The sequence below is a fragment of the Myotis brandtii genome, unplaced genomic scaffold, assembly GCF_000412655.1.
Source record: "Myotis brandtii unplaced genomic scaffold, ASM41265v1 scaffold2658, whole genome shotgun sequence".
Classification (NCBI taxonomy): Eukaryota; Metazoa; Chordata; class Mammalia; order Chiroptera; family Vespertilionidae; genus Myotis; species Myotis brandtii.
The window spans coordinates 297734-319521 of NW_005360118.1; the positions used below are offsets into that span (position 1 = coordinate 297734).

A 21788-nucleotide genomic window follows, 5' to 3' on the forward strand; every position below is an offset into this window, starting at 1 on the left:
TTCATAACTGCAATTTTGCTACTGTTATGAATCGTCATGTAAATATCTGATATGCAGGATGTATTTTCATTGTTCGTGACCCACAGGTCCACCTGACTCAACAATGGGCAAAGGACTTGGACAGCTGTTCAAAGGAAATACACAAACGGCGAACAAACCACACGAAAAGGTGCTTGGCATCACCAACCATTAGGGAAATGCAGATCAAACCACCACGAGACCACTTCAAACCATGACGACGGCCATCTTTACAGAAAAACGAAAACACGTTTGGCGAGGATGTGGACGCGAGAACCCTCCTACACTGCTCGCAGGAAGGAAAGCGGCGCAGCCACTGTGGAAAACCGCTGCTTCCTCGGAACGCTGGCCACAGAACGACTACGTGACCCATCAACCCCACTTCTGGGCACATGTTCACCAGAAGGGAAAGCTGGACTCAAACAGGAATCTGCACATCCATGTTTATAGCAGCATCATTCAAAACAGCCAAAGGGGCCCTAGCTGGTGTGGCTCAGTGGCTAGAGCGTCGGCCTGGGAACTGAAGGGTCCTGGGTTAGATTCTGGTCACGGGCACATGCCTGGGCTGCGGACTTGATCCCCAGTAGGGGTCGTGCAGGAGGCAGCCAATCAATGACGATTCTCTCTCATGATTGATGTTTCTCTCTCTTCCTCTCCCTTCCTTTCTCTAAAGTCAATAAAAATAAATAAAACAGCCAAAGGGGAAAGCAACCCACACATCCATCAACTAAGGAATGGACAAAGTGTGTCTTCCTCTACAATGGAAGGTGATTCAGCCATAAAGAAGGACATTCTGACACCGGCCGCCACAGGGATGAATGAACCTTGAAGACAATGTGCTCAGTGAAACAAGCAACACACAAAAGGCCAAACACGGTGTGATGCCACGTACATGAGGCCCCACAGCAGCCAAACTCAGAGGCAAAAAGTAGGGTGGGGGAAGAGGGGGTGTGGGAGGCATGGGGACTGACTGCCTAATGGTCAGTGTTTCTGTTTGAAGATAAAAAAGTTCTGCAAATAGACAGTGGAGTCGTTATATAAACTGTGAATGTACTTAATGCTACTGAACTAATTGAACCCTTAAAATTATTAAGCCGGTAAATTTTATGTTACGTATTTTTTTACCACAGTAAACATAAAAAGAGGGTGGAAAAGAGAAAACAATTTTTAAGAGAGGAAAAGGACTAAGTGAAGTAAGCCAGTCAGAGAAAGATAAATATCACATGATCTCACTCATTTGTGGAATATAAAGAACATAAACTGATGAACAAAAACAAATCCAGAGACAGAGAAGCATCAATCAGACCGTCAAACCTCAGAGGGAAGGTAGGGGAGGGTGGGGGTAAGGGGGAGAGATCAACCAAAGGACTTATATGCATGCATATAGGCCTAACCAATGGACACAGACAAATGGGGGGCAATGTGGGGATAAGGACACATATGTAATAACTTAATCAATAAAAAAAGACATAAAGCTAAAAAAAAAAAAAGAGAGAGAGAGAGAGAGAGAGAGAAAGGAAAAGACAAGTCCTTCATAACCCACTGGGGTTTCCAAATCTGGAAGAACCTGTAGAGGCCAGTACTCCAGGCCCAGCTCCAAGGCTGGCTCCTTCTGAGAGCAGAGGCCCAAGGGCAAGGCCCCTGAGAAGCCTGGGGACTGCATCTGCCTGTGGTGCCCCCTCAGAGCCATGCCCCTCCCCTCAGCACCCCCTTCTGCCTGGCGGGCCCTCTCCTCAGACACCCAGGCGTCCTCCAGGCACTGAGTGGAGGCACCCCCACTGGCTCTGACGGGAAGTGCTGGGTGCCCTGTGGAGAGCGAGCAGCTGCTCCTCGAAGGTGCTCTGTGCTGAAGGGCTAAAACCCAAGTCCTCCATGAGGCAGGTCTGGAAGGGCGTGACCTCATTGCCCCTCCCTCAGACAGACAGACACCTGCCTCTGCTCGCAGGGCAATCTCCTCGAGCTGCACCAAGGCGGCCGGGCTGTCCCACCTTCACTCAGGCTGTGGTCAGCCTGGGCCTGTCTCAGGACCAACCAGAGCTTCCCGAGGACAGGCCCACCCCCAGGGCTGAGGTCCAGATGCCTGCCCGCTGGGCCTGCCCTGGGCACCTGCCTGGCCTGCCCACGGCCGCGTGGGGGAGGGGGGAGGCAGTGGACCCTCACCAGCAGCAAGCCCATGGTGTTGAGCCGGCAGAGCTCCTGGTTGATGCTGGGCGTGTTGGTGTGCAGCAGGGCAGCCATGAGGCGGGGGGGGGGGGGGGGGGGGGGGCCGGCGTTCCCGAGGGGCTCCTCCAGCACGCCGATGGTGGTCAGGATTGCGGCTTTCTGTAAACACAGAGCACCACTCACTGACCCTGGCAGCCCAGCGTGACCACTGCTCAAGGGCCCGGCTGGGGTCCACGCTGTGGCACAGCTCGGGGAGGCGGGGAGGGGGCCTTCCTCGAGGCAGCACTGCCTGCGAGAGGGAAGGAGGCATCAGAGTGAGTGCGGGGTCTGCACCCAGAGGCTCACCCAGCCACAGGGGGGAGCACCCTGGAGTGAGAGATCTGTGCCGAGGCAGGACCAGCGCTCCCAGGGCCACCTGGAAACTCTTAGACTACACGCGGGTCTTCTCTGATCCCGCACATGCAGCATCACGTAGCCACCTTTTTGTTAACAGAACGTTCCAGAATCTCTACCTTTGTGAAGCTTACTTTCTGGTGGGGGAGGCAGCCTGGGGGGCGGTGAGAGGGCGAGCCTCCTCAGCGTGACCCCAGCACCCCCTAGAGCTGCTGAGCTGAGCACGGGGCCTCCTCTGGGACCCCTGGCCCTTGGCTGGTGCCCCGACTCAGAGGCCAGGCAGACGGTGAGCGTGGGCTCTCAGAATGCAAGTCATCTGGGGGCTGCAAATGCCCCCCACCAGGCCCCAGTGCAGATGGACATGCAGCAGGGGGTCTGACACAGGCCATGGCATCGGCCTGGTTCTCAAGTCGGGTCAGGGAACAGCAGCACGAGTGTGTCCACGCGTCCGCATACACCGTGGGGCGCTTTGCTGTCTGCGGTCCGGTACCTTTGGCGGGTGGAGCAGGAGCTGGTGAAAGTCCTTCAGCCTCGGCTCAATGCCGTGCAGGACGCTGCCACTGACGGGGCACAGCCTCTCCAGTCCCTGAGAATAGGTGTCCACCAGGCCCTCTGTCCTGTGGATGAGGAAGCAGATGGAGACGGGGACAGCCCAGGCCTCCGTGGCATCTCCCTCCCCTGCCCAACGCCCCCCTCATCCCAAGAGGTTTGGTGACTTACAGAGAGGAGGGCGCCTGAGGCCTTGAGAGCACTTTCCCAGGTGACGGCCCATACTCAGCCGCCGGCCGTGAAGGGTGGTGCCCAGCGCCGGGCGATGCCCTCCCCACGAGGCACTCACCCAGCCCGCCTGGCTTCCAGCAAGGTCAGCAGCACCTGCGTCCCGCTGACGAGGCAGCTCTCCGTCTGGTCCCCGTCAAACATGTTCCTCAGAAGCTGCTCCACGCAGTCCTGCCTGTCACACACGGTCACTGCCTGGAGCAGAGCAGACAGAGCACGCCTCCCTCCCCTGCCTCCCGTGGGGGTGCGCCCCTGCTGGCCTGCACTCGGGGGACCTGCCTGGAGACCTCCCATGGGAAACAGGCCCCTCAAATTAGCTCTGGGTCCGGGTGAGCACTTCACAGCCAGCTCAGAGTCCGAACCAGAGGGAGTGGCTGTCTGCGGTTTACAGGGCCAGCTTGGAGACGCGCTCCCAACTCAGAGACCCCACCCACCGGCACCCGCCAGCACCCCACTAGCCCGCAGCACTCACGACTCCAGCACTGCGAGGAGGGGGTCCGGCTCCAGGGCCTCGGGCAGCTGGCTGCCCTGCTCCCTGCCCAGCCGGACAATGTCACAGAGCGTCTGGGAAGCGTTGGACTGCCTCTGCAAAGACAGGGACATGGCGCTCCGTCAGGGCCAGGGGACGTGTCAGCACCGGCCAGCGGACAGAGCCCCGCTGCTCGTCTTCTGGGAGCTGGGACACCCCTAAACCAGGTCATTCCCGAGGGGTCTGCTCTGCTCCCACTGTCAAGGCGCACTGGACTGTCAAGTTCCAGGGCTCTCAATGCTCCACTGGCTCGCAGGGACGACTGCCCCTCGGACCCATGTTGAGCTACACTGCGTAGGTGACCACCTCACTGATACTGCATTTTAAACTAAAAGGAGCTTCTGGTACTCAGAAGGGGTCCTGTGAAAACACAGACGACAAAGGACGCCGTGCTTGAGGGAATCGGACCCCATGGAAACGTAGAGCTGCCCAGGGCCCTTGCGGACCACAGGGGTTTCCTCGGGGCCGTGGACACGGTTAGTCATGCAGCCCTGGCCCCTTGTCGAGGCATCAGGACACGTGGCTAAAGGACGGGCTTGCACCATCTTAGGGAGAAACAGAAGCAGCCAGGTTGGCTCTGTGGCCTCGCACCTGCCTGTGGCCCGTGGACAGGCCTGTCAGCCCCCCACGCTCACGCTCATGGGGCATCGGCACAGACACCTTGGGGGGATGAGGGACCAAGAGCAGAGTGGCCTGGAAGCAGCTGAGGCTCTCAGAGCTGCTGAGGAAGCGCGGGCCTCGTCACGTGGAGAAAGGGCCCCTCAGGAAGCACCCCGCCCGCTCCCAGTGGTTACCACGGGGAGGGAGGGAGCCCACTGGCACCCCATGCTTCTCCCTGGCAGGGGACCTTCCGGCCAGAGCACGGCCAGAACCAGTCACTCCCCTGCAGGGAGCAGAGCACAGCAGAGCCTCGCGCTCCGAGGAGAGCCTGCAGGAGCCGCCCCCGCCTGCTCTCCCCAAGGGAAGCCGAGCCACACTGCGGGCTGCCCTGTGGAGAGGCCCCAGGGCCTGGGGCTGAGGCTGGCCCGGCCAGTCGCCCTCAAGGACCTGAGTCCTGCAGACAGTCCAGTGACCGAGGCACTGGTGACCCTGGAAGCAAACCCGCCTCCCCCAGTTGAGCCCTGAGTGACCATGGGCAGAGGACCTGCTAGGCTGTGTCCACATCACTGACCCACAGAAACTGATAAAAAATACTTGTTGTTATAAGCAAGTAAGTTTTGGGGCAATTTGTTACTCAAGCATAGAAAACTAACACAATTCTGTGCGAGCTGCTCTGCATAGTACGTGTGCATTACTCGTCAGTAAAGAAGTCTCTGAGTCAGTGCTCAACAGGACGAGGTGTGTGCCCTGGTCCTCCTGGGAGGAAAGGCTGCCGTGCCCCTCGGACGCAGCAGCGGGCGCTGCCCAATGGCCCAGTGAGGGGCTCCTGGCGAGGTGGGCTCTGAGGCGTGCACGTGTACTCACATCTTCATCCTCCCTGGGGTGGATCAATTCCACGAGTCTCTGGATGATCCTCTCTTCATTGAGCCACTGGAAGGGAAAGGAGGCTGTGATGGCTCTGCTCACATCTAGCCACACGGAAACGCCTTCCGTGCACAGAGCACCGCCCACCAGGTTCCGGGGCACAGGCTCTTTGCCCAACACGTGCCCCCAGGCCCAGAGAGAACAGGCAGTGACCTGATGTTCATAGGGGAGGAAGCACCGTCTGTGTCCTAACGGGGTGGACTCAAGCACACACCAGCTCTGCCTGAGGAGCCCACCTGAGCACCAGCTCTCCCAGTGCTGGCCCAGCGCAGCTGCTGTTTTTTTTTTTTATCCTCATCCAAGGATATGTCTTTATTTTTATTTTTAGGAGAGCAAGGAAGAAACGGAGAGAGAGAGAAACATCGATCGATTGCCTCCCGTACATGCCCCGACGGAGGATCGAACCCACAACCTGGGTAGGAGCCTGACCCGGAATGGAGCCCATGACCCTTGGGTGTGCAGGAAGACGCGCCCGGCCAGGGCTCGGACTCTGCTCCTACAGCACCGGCCCTTTCCAAGATCAGAACCACCAAGACCCTGCCTGGTGAGGCCGCAGGAGTCCCGCCAGGGCTGACGTGCTGGACACTCGGGGGTTCAAGGGCAAGGTGGCCGGGCAGCCTGGGTCACGCCCAGATCCCCCCACACCTCCTCACCCAGATGGTGAGGGCAGGGCAGCCTTCCCTCCAGCTTGAAGAGCAGATGCGATGCTGCGCCCGCTGGGGGCGTGGGCTGTGACTGGTCTTAGTGGGAGGCTCACCGAGGGACGGACCATTAGCCTAGGACTGAGCCCTGCCACTTTGATGAGCACTGCCACCCACCCGATTCCAGGGGCTGGGAAGTGAGCAAGGAGGACCAATGGTTTAGTCTACTTTAAACTGCACGGCAACCAAACCCCACCAAGCACCAGGGACAGGCTGCCAGCACTGACCTCCTGCCTCTCTGGGTTAGAAGCCCTCCCCGGCCCCCTTTCTGGGAAAGCCCTCAGGGAGCTACGGCCGTAAGCACCATCAGGACAGACCGGGCACACACTGTAGGACAAGCAACAGGCCCTGTGGTCTCTGCCCTTTCCCTGCATGGAGTCCGTCTGCTCTGCCTTCCTCAAGTCTGCAGGGCACAGAGCCGCCCGGAGCTCCTGCCTGACCATGGGGCGGGGCGGGGCGGTGAGGAAAGCAGAGGCAGCGGAGTGGGGGGAGAAGGAACGTGCTGCTCTTGCTTCTGACGGACGGAGAAAGGACAATGGAAAGGGTGCAGAGTCCAGCCCAGCCCTGACAAGAGCCCAACGGCCCCAGAGGGAGGCCCCGAGCGAGCGGCGTGGGAAGCGGGGAGTGCCCGGCACGTCAGTGCGGAGCCCCTTCACTCGGTCCAGCCTGCTGTGCAGGCTGTGACCACCATCGCGAATCTGCAGGCACACCAGAGAGCGGGGCCCACACACTCACCCGCAGGACTTCCTGCCGGAGCCCAGCAGGCTCCACGCAGCTGACCAGGCGAAGCAGCAGGTCCATGAGGGCCGAGGTGCCAATGTGCTTCAGGACCAGGCTGATGAACGTGTCCTTCCTCTTCAGGAACACAATCACCTGAAGCCAAACACCCTGGTAAGCAAGTGGGCCAGCCCCGCACCATGAGATGCCCCTGGAGGGAGATCACTCATGAGAAAGGTGACTTTCCCATCATGCCGAGCAGAAACATGGGAAGACCTAAAAAGCTGTGAGAAAGCCTCTGCAAGGACAGCAGAGACCTGAACACAGGAAGTCCGTCCTACAGGTGGGGGGCGGGGGGCAGGACAACAGGTTTGCTTGCAGGTGAGCCTCCATGGGAACATGACACCAATGCCCGCGTGAGACCACACAGCAGCCTGTGCACAGCAGCCACTCGGGACCCGCTGGCTCAAGTTTCTTCAACAGAATGAGCTGCCAGGACGCCGACCTGGAGAGCACAGAGCACACGAGCCGGCCAGTCACCACAGGCCCGTGTGTGGGGGAAGGGAGCCAGGTCCAAGGCTTCAGAAAGGAAGAGGCAGGGATGTGCGCTGGCTGGTGACCACGTCAACAACATGAGAACAGCTAAGCATGAAGCATGAAACCACCGGGGGAGAGGGGCGCAGCAGCCAGCACTGGGTGGGCTGCTCAGCGGGGGCTGCAGGTGAGCGAGCAGGGGAAGGAAGCAGTCTGGGCAGAGTCCCTCTTGGCTGTGTGTCTGCAGGTCACTGTGCTGGGCAGACCCAGGGCTCCACTGGGAACAATGGGACTCCGAGAAGAAGCCCCCGCTGGGGCAGGTCAGCCACACTCTGAGCTGGAGGAAGGGGAGGAGGAGGAACAGAGGAGAAAGAGGGAGAGGGGGGCACAGGACAAAGAGGAGAGGAAGAGGTGGGAGGAGGGCTCTTTGAAGCGATTAAGCTCCTAGAGAAAGATTATTGGGAATGACACGAGGGACATCACTACCGAGATTCGGAAATCAGCCGAGATAAACAGACTGTGGTGTGCATATGCCATAGCACACTACCCTGCAAGAAAAAGGAGCACACTACTGTACTAGTGAAACACACAACTTGGAGGACGCTACAGGGAATTATGCTGAAAAAGAAAAAAGGCTAATTCCCAAAGGCTATGTATTATATGGTTTAACTGAACGTTTTGAAATAACACAATTTTAGAAATAGAAACTGATCACTGGTTGCCAGGGGTTGGGGATGAGTGACGGGGTACGGGCAGGAGAAAGGTGGGAGCAGTTAAAAGGGCCACACCAAGGACCCTGGTGGTTTTGGAACTGTTCGGTACTTGACTGTGATGGTGGAGACACAACCCTACACAGGTAATAAAATGCATAGAACTTTTTTTTTTTTTTTTTGCCATTTGCAAATATATTTTATTTTTTTTTATTTATTTTTTTTATTATTCTTTTTAAAGAAATATTATAATAAGTATTACAAAGGGTATTACATATGTGTCCTTTTTCCCCCCGCCCTTGACAATCCCCTGCCCTCCCTTACCCCCCAGTGTCTTATGTCCATTAGTTATGCTTATATGCATGCATACAAGTCCTTCGGTTGATCTCTTACTCCCCTCCCTTCTGCCCCCCAACCCTCTCTGGCCTTCCCACTGCAGTTTGACAATCAGTTTGAGGCAGCTCTGCCTCTGTATCTATTATTGTTCAAAAGTTTGTAATGGTCTTTATTATCCATGAATGAGTGAGATCATGTGGTATTTTTCCTTCATTGACTGGCTTATTTCACTTAGCATAATGCTCTCCAGTAGAACTTTTTTTTTTTAATCCTCACCCCTGGATATGTTTTTATTGATATTGGGAGAGAGAAAGAGAAAGAGAGAGAGAGAGAGAGAGAGAAACATCAATGTGAGAAATATCGCTCAATTGCCTCCCGTATGCACCCCGACTGGGGATCAAACCAATTAAAAAATGAGCAGAGGGCCCTAACTGGTTTGGCTCAGTGGATAGAGCGTCGGCCTGCGGACTGAAGGGTCCCAGGTTCGATTCCGGTCAAGGGCATGTACCTTGGTTGCAGGCACATCCCCAGTAGGGGGTGTGCAGGAGGCAGCTGATAGATGTTTCTCTCTCATCGATGTTTCTAACTCTCTATCCCTCTTCCTTCCTCTCTGTAAAAAAAATCAATAAAATATATTTTTAAAAATATGAGCAGAGGACTTGAACACACACTTCTCCCAAGAAGACATACAAATAGCCAACAAATATATGAAAAGATGCTCAACTTCACTAGCTATTAGGGAAATGCAAATGAAACCTACAATGAGATACACCTGTTAGAATGGCTTTTCTCAACAGGACAAGTAATAACAAGTGTTGGAGAGGTTGTGAAGAAAATGAAACTCTTTTGGGTGGAATGTAAATTGGTGCAGCCACTATGGAGGTTCCTAAAAAAAATTAAGAATAGAGTTACCGCCCTGGCTGGTATTGCACAATGGTTAGAGTGTCGGCCCTCACACCAAAGGATTGTCGGCTTGATTCCCGGTCACGGACACATACCTGGGTTGCAGGTTCGCCCCCAGCCCCAAGTCAAGGCATGTGCGGGAGGTGGTGTCTCTCTCACATTGATGTTTTTTTTCCTCTCTCTCTCCTTCCCTCCCTCCCTCTCTGAAAAGCAATGGAAAAAATATCCTCAGGTGAGGATTTAAAAAATAATTAAAATAAAAAAGAATAGAGTTACCATATGACCCAGCAATCCCTCTTCTGGGTATCTACCTGAAAAACTTGAAACATTTCTTCGCAAAGAGATATGCAGCCCTATGTTCATGACAGCATTATTCACAGTGCCCAAGACATGGAAACAGAAGTGTCCTTGGATAGAGGACTGGATAAAGAGGCTGTGGCACATATACGATGGAGTATTACTCAGCCATAAGAAAAGATGAAATACTACCATTTGCAACAACATGAATGAACCTTCAGAATATTGTGCTAGCGAAACCAGTCAGTAAAAGCTAAGAACCATATGACTTCTCTCATGATGTGGGATGTAGAGCAAACTCATAAACACAGACAACAGTATGGTGGTCATCAGTGGGAAGGGGTAGGGGTGTAAAGGTGATGGAAGATGATCTGAGTTTGGGTGCTGGGCACATAATGTGAAAAAATGTTAAATTATAAATCAACAGTGGTTACCTCTGGAGTGTTACATAAGACTGTTTTCTGTATTTCTGTCTTATTTGAATTTCATATAAATGTGTTACCTTTGTCAGTAGAAAAAATATTTTTTAAGATTGCAGTCCATACTACTGGTAAGGGAAGAAGACGGAAGTGTTATAAGCAGCAGGGAAATTCAGACAGTGTCTGGAAGGTGAACACATGTGTGCAGGCACTGGGCCGGAAGGCGGGCAGGACGTCTGTGAACCCCGGCCTGCCCTCCGTGCCAGCGCCAGCCCCACCAGCAGCACCGCTCCTCCCGGGACCGAGACTCACTGCTGCACCACGGCACCAGCACCCCCGTCTTCACTCATCCTCCGCCAGTTTCCAAAAAGCACCTGAGGTGAGACAGTCCCCTGAGGTCCCCTGCAAATCTCCGATTTACAACCCCATGAAGGGGGCAGTCCACTGAAGACTCCACATGCCACAGGGTCTCTCCCGCCCACCTGCTCTGCCGGGGCTGCTCCTCTCAGAGCTCCAGGCAGACACAGCATATGGGTCTGTTCCCTGCCTCGTACGTGATGACACCAAACAATCATGGTTAGCAGTTGTGGGGTGTGATCGTGGGATCTGCTCAGCAAAGTCTTGTCCCTCCTGAAGCTATATTCAAAACGTCCTTACATTTTAGAGATGTATTTACAGGAATGAAATGCTAACTGGGAACTGTTCTGAAACAGGCCCCGGGGATGCTGGGCGGGGCCAGGGATGAGAGAAAGCCTGCTCTGCAGCTGTGCTGCAGGTCAAGGCTCTCGTCTGCTCTGTCTGCGGAGGGGGAGGCACTGAAGCAGGTGTCTGCTGGATGTGAGACAAGCATCACGGACTCCAGGAAGACACGCTCAGCTGGGTGAAAAGGAGTCACTATTTCACAGAAGCTGATTACCAGAAGATTTTTTAATTTGCTTTAAAACAGTAAGTGCCCTAGACATAGTCACTGACCACCACACAGATGGAGCAACATGCCTTCAAAGACGAACAGCTGACTGAAACCAAGATGGCGGCATAGGTAAACACCGGAAATTGCTGCCTCGCACAACCACTTCAAAAATACAACTAAAAGACAAAACGGACATCATCCAGAACCACAGGAAGGCTGGCTGAGTGGAAATTCTACAACTAGAAGGAAAGAGAAAAGCACACTGAGACTCAGAGGAGGTGCGGTGTGGAAGTAAAGTGCAGAGGTACAGAGGCGCACGTGGAAAGGGCTGGCAACTGAGGACGCAGCTGTCTTTTTCAATTGGGAGGGAGTCACAAGCTCCCGACTGCTCTGAACGCCAGTTCTGGGCGAGTCTCTGGGGACCCAGACTCATAGGGAGAGAAACTGGACTGTCTGGCATCGGGCAGAACTCGAGGGCAGCTTTCTCTCAGAGGTGCTTGCAGCGATCACCGCGGAACAGTGAGACCCCGGTCCTCTTAGGGTAGGACTGAGGATCAGCCATAGCTGTTTGCTCCGCCCTGTTGATTCCCTGAGACCCCGCCCCACCCAAACTGTGCCCAGAGGCTTTTGCATATGAATGCCCTGGCCCTTTGCAATCTAAAATTACCTAACTAACTGCAGCTGGGTCAGAGAGACCCAGAACATCCAAAAAGAAGGCCCAAGGCCCCACAGCAGCTTGCATTGCTTCACAGCTGGGCCTCATCGGGGCACCTCCAAACTCCAAACAAAGAAGAGGAATCTGCAGATCTCTCCATAGCTCCTGCTGGGTAGCCTCAGGCAGAGGCTAAATTAGCACCTCATTAGAGATCCAAGAGCCAGTGTACCCAGTGGTCAGAGTGGACCATCCAGATTACAACTCCTCAGATCCATAAGGAACACACTCAGGGGGCAGACTCAGTGAGCACCAAAGCCCCACTGAAGCAAGTCTTGCCCCAGAAGGGTGTCTCCAGCACAGAAGTTCTCCCACCATAACCACAGCTGATTCTCACAGCCAATTGGCCTGGAGGTCAATTCCTCCCAGTGATACCTACAACAATCAAAGCTTAACTACAACAAGACTGTGCACAAAGCCCACAAAGGGGTGCACCAAGAGTGTCCACCTCAGGTAATTGGGGAGGCTGAGCCACTGGGCCCTATAGGACACCTAGCACACAAAACCACTCTATCAACACAGGGAAGCAGCCAAAATGCGGAGACAAAGAAACAGGTCACAAATGACAGAAATGGAGGAAAGCAAACGACTGGGTATAGCGTTCAAAACCACGGTTATAAGGTTTTTCAAGAATTTTCTAGAAACCGCCGATAAATTTAGTGAGACCCTCGAGGATATGAAAAAGGACCAACTAGAAATTAAGCATATACTGACTGAAATAAAGAATATTATACAGACACCCAACAGCAGACCAGAGGAGCGCAAGAACCAAGTCAAAGATTTGAAATACGAAGAAGCAAAAAATGCCCAACCGGAAAAACAAAAAGAAAAAAGAATCCAAAAATATGAAGATAGTGTAAGGAGCCTCTGGGACAACTTCAAGCGTACCAACATCCGAATTATAGGGGTGCCAGAAGAAGAGAGAGAGCAAGATATTGAAAACCTATTTGAAGAAATAATGACAGAAAACTTCCCCTGCCTGGTGAAAGAAATAGACTTACAAGTCCAGGATGCTCAGAGAACCCCAAACAAAAGGAATCCAAAGAGGACCACACCAAGACACATCATAATTAAAATGCCAAGAGCAAAAGACAAAGAGAGTATCCTAAAAGCAGCAAGAGAAAGACAATCAGTTACCTACAAGAGAGTACCCATATGACTGTCAGCTGATTTCTCAACAGAAACTTTGCAGGCCAGAAGGGAGTGGCAAGAAATATTCAAAGTGATGAATACCAAGAACCTACAACCAAGATTACTTTATCCAGCAAAGCTATCATTCAGAATTGAAGGTCAGATAAAGAGCTTCACAGATAAGAAAAGGCTAAAGGAGTTCATCACCACCAAACCAGTATTATATGAAATGCTGAAAGGTATCCTTTAAGAAGATAAATAATTTGATGAACAGAATAAACTGGTGAATATAATAGAATCAGGGACATAGAAAGGGAGTGGACTGACAATTCTCAGGGGGGAAGGGGTGTGGGGGGTTCGGGAAGAGACTGGACAAAAATCATACACCTATGGATGAGGACAATGGCAGGGGTAAGGGCAGAAGGTGGGGTGGGAACTGGGTGGAGGGGAGCTATGGGGGGAAAAAAGAGGAACAACTGTAATAATCTGAACAATAAAGATTTAATTAAAAAAAAAAAAAAGACGGACAGCCACAATCCTGCCAGGACGTGGTATGTCCCGAGCCTCACGCCTGTGACTGGCGTCCTGTGTGGTTCCCAGGGGTGGTGGGAAGCACTGCGATTCCAGAGCCGGCAGCAGAAATACTTCTTGGGAAGCCACCTTCTTAGTCAAACTCCAACTCACAGATCAGCCGCCCACACTGCTCCCCTGAGTCCCACGACACAGCCAGGAGCACTGTTCCCCTGCCTGCTGACACGGTCGCGCCGCGATGGCTGGCAGCGAGCTGTGTGGGCATCCTCCAGGCCAACCACCCCGACCACACGGGCATGGCAGGCGTTTTACCTGTTCCGTCTTCCTTGCGATGAGACTGCCAATGGTCTTGCTGAAAAAACTAGCGAGCAGAGGATTGAGAGGCGGCTCGTGGTCCAGGAAGTCGTAGAGGAGGTTCAGCAGAGCCTCGTCCCCACCCAGCCTGTCGTTGATCTGCGGCACATCGCACGTCAGCAGCTCACAGGCCGTGTTTGGGTACCTACAGGGCACAACGCCAGCAACTGGAGGTGAAATTAGACTTCTCCAACTCTCGGGAAACAGCTTAAATAATCTGCCCTTAGGGTGCAGATCCACGGGCAAGAGGGAAACATTGACAAACCTCTGACCAGAACAAAAGTGCACTAGGCCTCAGATGACCGGCACTTCTGTCGGACTACTGGAAGGCCACATCTGTAACCACCACCTGCTGGACCTCGTACCCTGCACTCTCTCCAGGCTCTGCTCTCGAGCTCACCTGCAGCTCTCTCACCTCCTGTCACCATCACAGCTACGGAGACATGCTGTCCTCCCTCCCTCTCCCTGCCCTTCCTGTCCCTGTGCATCCACAAGCACGGTCCCGTCTGCCCTGGACTGAAGCTTACAGTGATGTCCTGGTTATGAGGAGGCAAAGCACAATATCACCAGGAATACCACCGATATACATGAACTATGTCCTATGCATTTGATAAAAGTGACCAGATACGAAATAATCCTCACCTCATTCCGAGTAATCCCATGACATCACTGAGTGCCCTGCCTTCCTGTGGGAGACCCCTGGGCCAGGCACACCCACCCAACATCTGCTCATCCAGGACTGAGCCTGTGACCCAGGGCCTTAGCTGGGGAACGCAGGTGACGATGCCTGGCCCAGAGGAGGCAGGGACTCAGGGGGAGCATCCTGTGGGCTGGCGGCATACACCTGGCACCACGTGGGACACATGGCCTGATCTCTGTGCCGGGGCTTCCTCGTCTGCACACGAGGTGAGTGGCCACCTTCCCACAAGGCTGTGCATAAAGCCAAGCAGCATCAAGTCAGCCACTGCGACTCCCTGCTCCTGGCAGCCCCAGCACAGGCCCCAGCACAGCCTCCCCCTACCCCCCGCACAGACCCCAGCACAGCCCCCCAGCACAGGCCCCAGCCCAGGTGGCCCTGGATCAGTGAGAGGGTCCTGGGTTTGAGGCTCTTGAGGAAACAGTTGGTGGAGACCTCAATCTGGCTGTGGAGCCATGTTCCTCATCGGCCCAGAGACAGCTTCTCCTCAACCCAGAAACAGTGCCGGGTGCACAGCAGGTGTGAGGGACCTGCGGATCCGCAGGCAGCCCAGCCGTGGGCAGTTAACAAGCAGGCCCCGGCTTGAGAGGGGGCTCAGACAGAGGTGTGGTCAGTTCTAGGGAGGGGTGGCCAGCGACCACCTTGGGGATTGTGACCAGGATCAGAGGAGGTGGCTCAGCACTGCAGGCGTGAGCTGTGATAACCAGCATGGCGGAGAGCGCACGGCTGCCAGGAGCAGAGGTCAGAGGGCGTGCTCGAGTGCAGGGCAGGAGGCCAGGTCAGCAGCCCTGGGCCAGAGCAAAGCCCCACGTCATGCCGGCAGAGAGGTGTCCACCGGTCTCCAAACAAGAAGATGCACCAAGTGCAGGACAGAACTGGGCCCAGCAAGCAGACATCTCCCTCCAGGAAGCTCTCCCAGAGCCAACAGGAAGGCCCCAGTCCCCCTGCACACACAGGCCACTGTGGGGCGCGGTTACGGGGTTTTGGCCAGGTTCAAGCCTCGGACTAATGAAAGGACAGGGTCCTCTTACTGACACGTGCAAGTCCCAGCTGGAGGGCAAGGCCCTCCCAGCACAATTATAGCCAACGGCTGTGGTTGTAAGCTTGAACCTATGGTCTGAACACGTAGCTCCACGTGCCTTGTGATAGAGTTCAGGTGCATGTAGTTAAGTGAGGATGAAACTCACGAGAATGCTGTAAACAACTTGATCACGCCCCTACTTTGCCTCGTGGCATCTGCTATAAAATAAAGACACGGCTGTGGGCGCTGTTGTCTCCTCATCAGGGAGCAGCGTCCCACCCAGACCCAGCTATTATTCTCTTGTCTGTCTTTCCTTAATCCTTTCACCCCCCTCCACTCGGGATCACCCTTGGTCGTGCTGGCGTGGCACAGGCCACCACTCACACGTGGGGCAGGCTGAGCTACAATACCCTCACCTGCTCAGGGACGGTGAGGTGGAGGGACTGTGATTTTTATAAGTACTTTATTTTTATTTTTAATTATATTTTTATTGATTTCAGAGAGGAAGGGAGAGGGGGAGAGAGATAGTAACATCAATAAGGAGAATCACAGATCGGCTGCCTCCTGCAAGCCCCACACTGGGGATCGAGCCTGCAACCCAGGCTTGTGCCCTGACCAGGAATCGAATCGTAACCTCTTGGTTCATTGGTCGACGCTCGGCTGGGCTTTATCAGTATTTTATACGATTCTTCAAGAAAAGAACTGCATTAGTAGTTTATAAAATGTGAGCCTCAGCTAGTCACAGAGGCGTGGCAGCCAGGCCACGGGTCAGGGAGGAGGGAACTCTCAGAGCAGTGACACTTCCAGCCCCTCCCTACTGCCGCCGCCCAGGCCCGGAGGTTCTTCCCAGGAAAACATGGTCCAGCGAAGCTCCTGACTCAAGGCCGCTTGTACCACAAACAAGGCCTGGTACAAAAAACACTGGGGTCTCCCAGCCCCTCTTCCTGACTCAGGGCATGACAGGTTGACACCCACAGGTAGGAGCTGGAGGGATTTTTTCTGGAGAAAACTGATGGGACGGAGAGAAATGCCAGCCAGCTGTCGTCCCCCTGGTGTGGGCACCCGCCACCCACAGGAAGGCAGGGTGAGCAGCCCCACTCAGACCCACACTCTGTGCAGGCTGTAGTGCCTCTTCAAAGGAACACAGTGCTGATCAAACCACCACCAGAAAACAGGGCAGAACAGGGAGAGCGTGTGGAGAACAGAAGGAAACTGCCCAGAAACTACACACTCAGGCAGGATCCGTGAACAAGAATTGGAGGCTTGTCCTACCCGGTGTGGCTCAGTGGACAGAGCGTCGGCCTGCGGACTGAAAGGTCCCAGGCACATGTCCGGATTGCAGGCTCGATCCCCAGTGGGGGGCATGCAGGAGGCAGCCAATCCATGATTCTCTCTCATCATTGATGTTTCTATCTCTCTCCCTCTCCCTCTCCCTTACCCTTCCTCTCTGAAATCAATAAAAATATTTTTTTAAAAGGGCCAGAGGCTTGTATTTATAATATGAGAAATTAAAAATGATAGTAGAAAACTTAAAAATCAACAAAAGGGAGGAAGATAAAATTTGAAGAAACTCTCAAGTGTAGAACAAAGGCAAAGATAAGACATTAAGAGAAAAAATAAGAAGGAAGTATCAATTCGGGGGGTCTAACACCAATTAGATGTCCCAGAGAGAATAGAGGGAAAACTGGAAGGGAGAAAGTTATCGAAGAAATAACACAAGAAGTTCCCTGTGCCGAAGGCCACGAATTTGCAGACTGCAAGGGCCCCTGGGTACTGAGCACAATGGGTGAGAGCCCCACCCCCAGGGCTTGCCTTGGCGGGAACATGTAGGGTCTACAGCTGGGCACCTGCTCACTCTGGGTGACTGCCTGCCTGCTGGTTTCCTTCCCCTAGAGCAGAGGTTCCCCACGTGGGGCACACGGCCCCCAGGGGGGCAATTTGATTTTTAAGGGGGGCAATTTGAGAATGAGTTATTAACAGTGAATGTTTTGCATTTCTTATGGTTCTAGGGGCCTCAAATACAGTCTATAAATATACATGTGACATATAATGCATTTCAGTTCCCTATTACGTTTTGAGACTTTATTTGCTATTTTTTCATATCACTTCATATTATTTTTTAACAATTTCTTAGTGATTTCTTCCTCAGAACTTCAACTGTCCTTCCGTTCATTTTTCTCTTTCATGGATGCCATGTTCTTTGGAAGCTGTTTAAACCAAGTTAATGGGTTTTTAGGCTTCCTCCACGTGAATAGGAGTTCACTTTTTAAATAAGAATTATATGTCACAGGGCGGGGGGGGGGGGGCAGCAGGATTTTAGAGATGCTTAGGGGGGGGGTGGCCAAAAAAAGGTTGGGAACCACTGCCCTAGCTCGAACAGTTCCTCCTTGCCCTGTCTGCTTGGCTTTGTACTATCTGTCACTAATTTCTCCCAGACTCGGGCTAGAAAACTCCCCTGGCCCAGGATGCTACTCCAGGACCCCTCTGCCCAGCCCCGCTCTCCTCCCTCAGACCTGTCACCAACACCCTCCAGACAGGGAGACCACAGAACAGTCAGTCACCAAGCAGGACACATTGGGAGCGAGAGGGTAAAGGGATGGGCTGTGAATGGTGGTGACGGTGATGCTGAGCCCACGCGCTGAGCAGGAGCATCCCCTGCACAGTGTCTCTATCTGACCTTCCTCAGAGGGTCCTAGGGCCAAGGCCCCGGCTCCTCCACGAATCAGCTCTGCCTCACCAAGGACCGCCTCGCCCAGCACAGGCACTCCCTGCCCCCCTCCGGCTGGGCCAGCACAGTCCTGTCCAGGCAGGGACAGTCTGGGCAGTCTCTGCTGAGCCACCGGGTCTGCCCTTGTAACCACAAACGGGTTACATGTGCTTGTGCTCCAACAGGACTTTCTTTGTGAAGAATGAGATGGGAATTTGGTATCATTTTCACGTGCAACAACCATTTAAAAATACAGACCCATTCTTACCTTGCAAGTCACACAAAAACAGGATGTGACCTGCAGGCCGTGGTTTGCTGACCCTGTTCTAAGACCTCCCACCACTCACTGTCCAGCTGCCCGTCTGTCCTGACGAGCTGCTCAGGCCCCAGTGGGCACCCTCAGAGCCGAAGGCTGCATCCGCTCTGCCCTTCCTGTCACGCAAGGTCCCTGTCCTCAAACTCCTCAGTCCTTATGCCAAACCCTCGCCACACCCCTTCCTTCTGACATCCTGGTCAACTGTAGAATGGGGCATTTTAGGAAAAACTGAGAATGGTCACTAATGACATATTCCGCTGAGCCCAGGACCCAGAGTGAAGCAAAGTCCACCGTCTCCCGAGTGGCCATTTACCAGGCGGGGCCCGCCCCCTATGGCGGTGCAGCCACCTGCAGCTCTGCCGGGGTCTGTCCTCCGGCAACACTGTCCCTCAGGCTCCAGCACGCCGTATGGCTGACTACAGCCCAGAATGCAAAGTCACCCCCCAGGAGCAGCCTCCTCACTTGTCCATCAGGAAGCCATCCCTGCGGCCCTGCCCGGTACATACTTGAAGCGGACCTTCTCGTCCATGTCCAGGGGCGGGTCCTGTGTGATGAGGCTCACCAGCTCCTCCATACACTGCGGCCGACACAGGAAGTCCAGCAGCTTCCGGTTCTGAGCCTTGCACTCCTGCAAGATGTCATCTTCGTCCATTAACTCCCGCAGCGTCACGTCCTCCTTATCCAGCAGCTTGTCGACATGGGACGTGGTGTTCAAGTCGAACTTCCAGAACATGGTGACGGCCACAGACCTACCGGCAAAGACCAGAGGGTCACTTCCCCCAGCAACTCGACAGGGTCCCAGAGTCCGTCCCCATAAGGGCCTGCACTGGAGAGGGTGCTCTTCCCCACTCCCGCTCTGCCCACGCCCCTCCGGGTCAGGCTCTCGTCAGCAGGGACGTCACGTGCAGCGCTCGGTTCCCTGCTGGCTGACCCACCTTCCTCATGCTCCTTTCCCACCCTGGGTGCTCTCCTTCACTCCCTGCCCCCCTAGGAGAGGTGTCTCCATGCCTCTGCACCCCAAGAAAGTTAATGATTCACAAGCCCCACCCAGGCATCTGGCTCCTCAGAGTGAACATTGGACACCTCTCCCCGAATGTCCCTGGATCGTATGTTCTCTCAGTTTTCTGTAGATGACGCTTTGACATCTTAGAACACCTTTCTGGCTGGAGAGAGACGGCCCCTCCCTGGCTGGTCAATCTTAGGCCCAGCAGGGGCAGGCTTGTGCCCTCTGCACACTCCCATCCAGAGGGCTCCTCCACTATGCCCAGCCCCCTCCTGCCACACGTCCCTCACACTCTGCTGGGCCCTGAGAGGGAGGGAGAGGGGGAAGAGAGAAACATTGATATGTTGCCTCTCGTATGTACCCCAATTAGGGATCAAACCCGCAACCTAGGTATGTGCCCTGACCGGGAATCGAACCCACAACTTTTTGGTGCATGGGATGATGCTCCAACGAACTGAGCCACCCAGCCAGGGCATCTTTTTCTAACTTCTTAAGATAGAAGCTCAGATTTATTTTTTTTTAATATTTTTTATTTCTTTTATTTTTTAAATATGTATTTGTTATTGATTTCAGAGAGGAAGGGGGAGAGAGGGGGAGAGAGGGGGAGAGAGAGAGAGAGAGAGAGAGAGAGAGAGAAATGAGAGAAAATCATGATCAGCTGCCTCCTGCGCTCCCCCTACTGGGGATCAAGTCCACAACCTGGGCATGTGCCCTGACCAGGAATTGAACCAGGGACCTCTTGGTTCATGGGTTGACACTCAACCACTGAGCCACACTGGCCTGGTCATATCATTGATTTTTTAGACCTTTTTTCTATTATAAGCATTTAAAGCTACAAAGTTTCTTTCAAGCACTACTTTAGCTGCATCCCACAGATTTTTATATTTATAATGTTCCTTGTGACTTTTTTCTTTGACTTACACTTTAAAATATAATGCTTAATTTTCAAATTATTTTGGGACTTCCTAAATAGCTCTTAGTTACTGATATCTCATTTCTGTTGTACTCAGAGAGCAGGCTTATGTGACTTCATTCCTTTAACTGTATTGGTATTTGATTTATGGCCTCGCATGGAGTTCAACAAACTTCTTCTGAAAGAGCTCAGCAAGAGTTATTTTCAGCTTTGTAGGTCCCATAGGATCTCTGTTGCATGTTCTTTTCCTTCTTCCTAACAATTCTTTAAAAACACAAAAACTACTCTCATCCCTGGCTAGTGTGGCTCAGTTGGTTGAGCGTGGTCCCAGGCACTGAAAAGTTGCTGGTTCCATTCCCAGTCAGGGCACATGCCTTGGTTGCAGGCTTGATCCCCGGCACTATTTCTCTCTTTCTCTTCCTCTCCCTTCCTCTCTCTCTGAAAATCAATTAATAATCTTAAAAACAAACTACTCTCAGTCTGCAAGCTGCAAAGAGCAAGCAGTGGGCTGGACTTGCATGCAGGCTGCAGTGTCCTCCCCAATGCCTTGCCTATGACACAGTCCACGGTCCATCCTAGTGAATGTGGCATGCGCCCTGGAAAACCGGGTTCACTCTGCTGCTGGGGGAGTCAGTCAAGTTGGTTGACAGTAATAATATAATGATAACTGATAAAATCAGCTGACAACTGCTTTTGTGACTACTTTCATCAAATAATGAGAGAGGATTGCAGTCTTCAACTATAACTGTGGATGTATTCATGTCTCCTTTTGATTTGTAAGTTTTTGCTTCATGTATTTAGAATTTATTTTATTATGTGGATACATATTTAGGATTTTATGTCTTGATGAACTGCCTCTTTGTTCATTTTGAAATGCCCCTTATTATCTCTGGCAATATAGGCAACCTCGCTTCACTGCGCTTCGCAGAGACTGCGATTCCACCAACGAAGGCTTGTGCAGCCCTGCATCTCGCCAGCCCACGGGCACCACTTCCCCAACAGCCTGTGCTCAGTGCTGCTGAAATATTACAAACCTTGTCATCGTCACCACCTGGTCATGGTGCTCTGTGATCAGTGACCCTTAACCTTACTCCTGTCATTGTTTGGGGCCCACAAACTGCCCCGTATGAGACCAAGAACCTAACTGATAAATGCTGTGCTCTCACTGCTCCACCGACCGGCCACCCATCTCTCTCTCTCTCCTGGGCCCCCTATTTCCTGAGACACAACAAGACGGAAGTCAGGCCCATTCAGAGCCCACAATGGCCTCCAGGAGGCCCAGGGAAGGAAGAGCTGCACCTCTCACTTTGAATCAAAAGCAGAAACGACCAGCTTGGTGAGGCTTGTCCAACGCCAAGAGAAGCTGAAAGCGAGGCCTCTCGCACCCAACAGTGAGCCTGCTGTGAAGGCCAAGAGGTTCTGGAAGGAAATTCAAGCGCTGCTCCAGCCAACACGCGTGATGAGAGGGAACA

At 53.4% G+C, this 21788-nt stretch overlaps 1 protein-coding gene across 4 annotated transcripts in view; it reads right to left on the reverse strand.

The window, feature by feature from the left end:
- PPP6R2 (protein phosphatase 6, regulatory subunit 2) overlaps positions 1-21788 on the reverse strand; it is a 47943-nt gene that overhangs the window by 10676 nt on the left and 15479 nt on the right. For 3 of the 4 annotated variants that reach the window (XM_005868244.2, XM_014541220.1, XM_014541218.1), the window contains exons 3-10: positions 18907-19149; positions 13618-13804; positions 6841-6978; positions 5345-5410; positions 3824-3936; positions 3413-3526; positions 3065-3191; positions 2179-2340 (exon numbers count right to left, since the gene is read on the reverse strand). In XM_005868244.2, coding sequence (XP_005868306.1) covers positions 2179-2340; positions 3065-3191; positions 3413-3526; positions 3824-3936; positions 5345-5410; positions 6841-6978; positions 13618-13804; positions 18907-19133 — 1134 coding nt within the window. In that variant the 5' untranslated portion in view covers positions 19134-19149. Of the gene's footprint in view, positions 1-2178; positions 2341-3064; positions 3192-3412; positions 3527-3823; positions 3937-5344; positions 5411-6840; positions 6979-13617; positions 13805-18906; positions 19150-21622; positions 21763-21788 lie in introns of those variants that run through there. The other variant, XM_014541219.1, reaches the window with a different exon arrangement.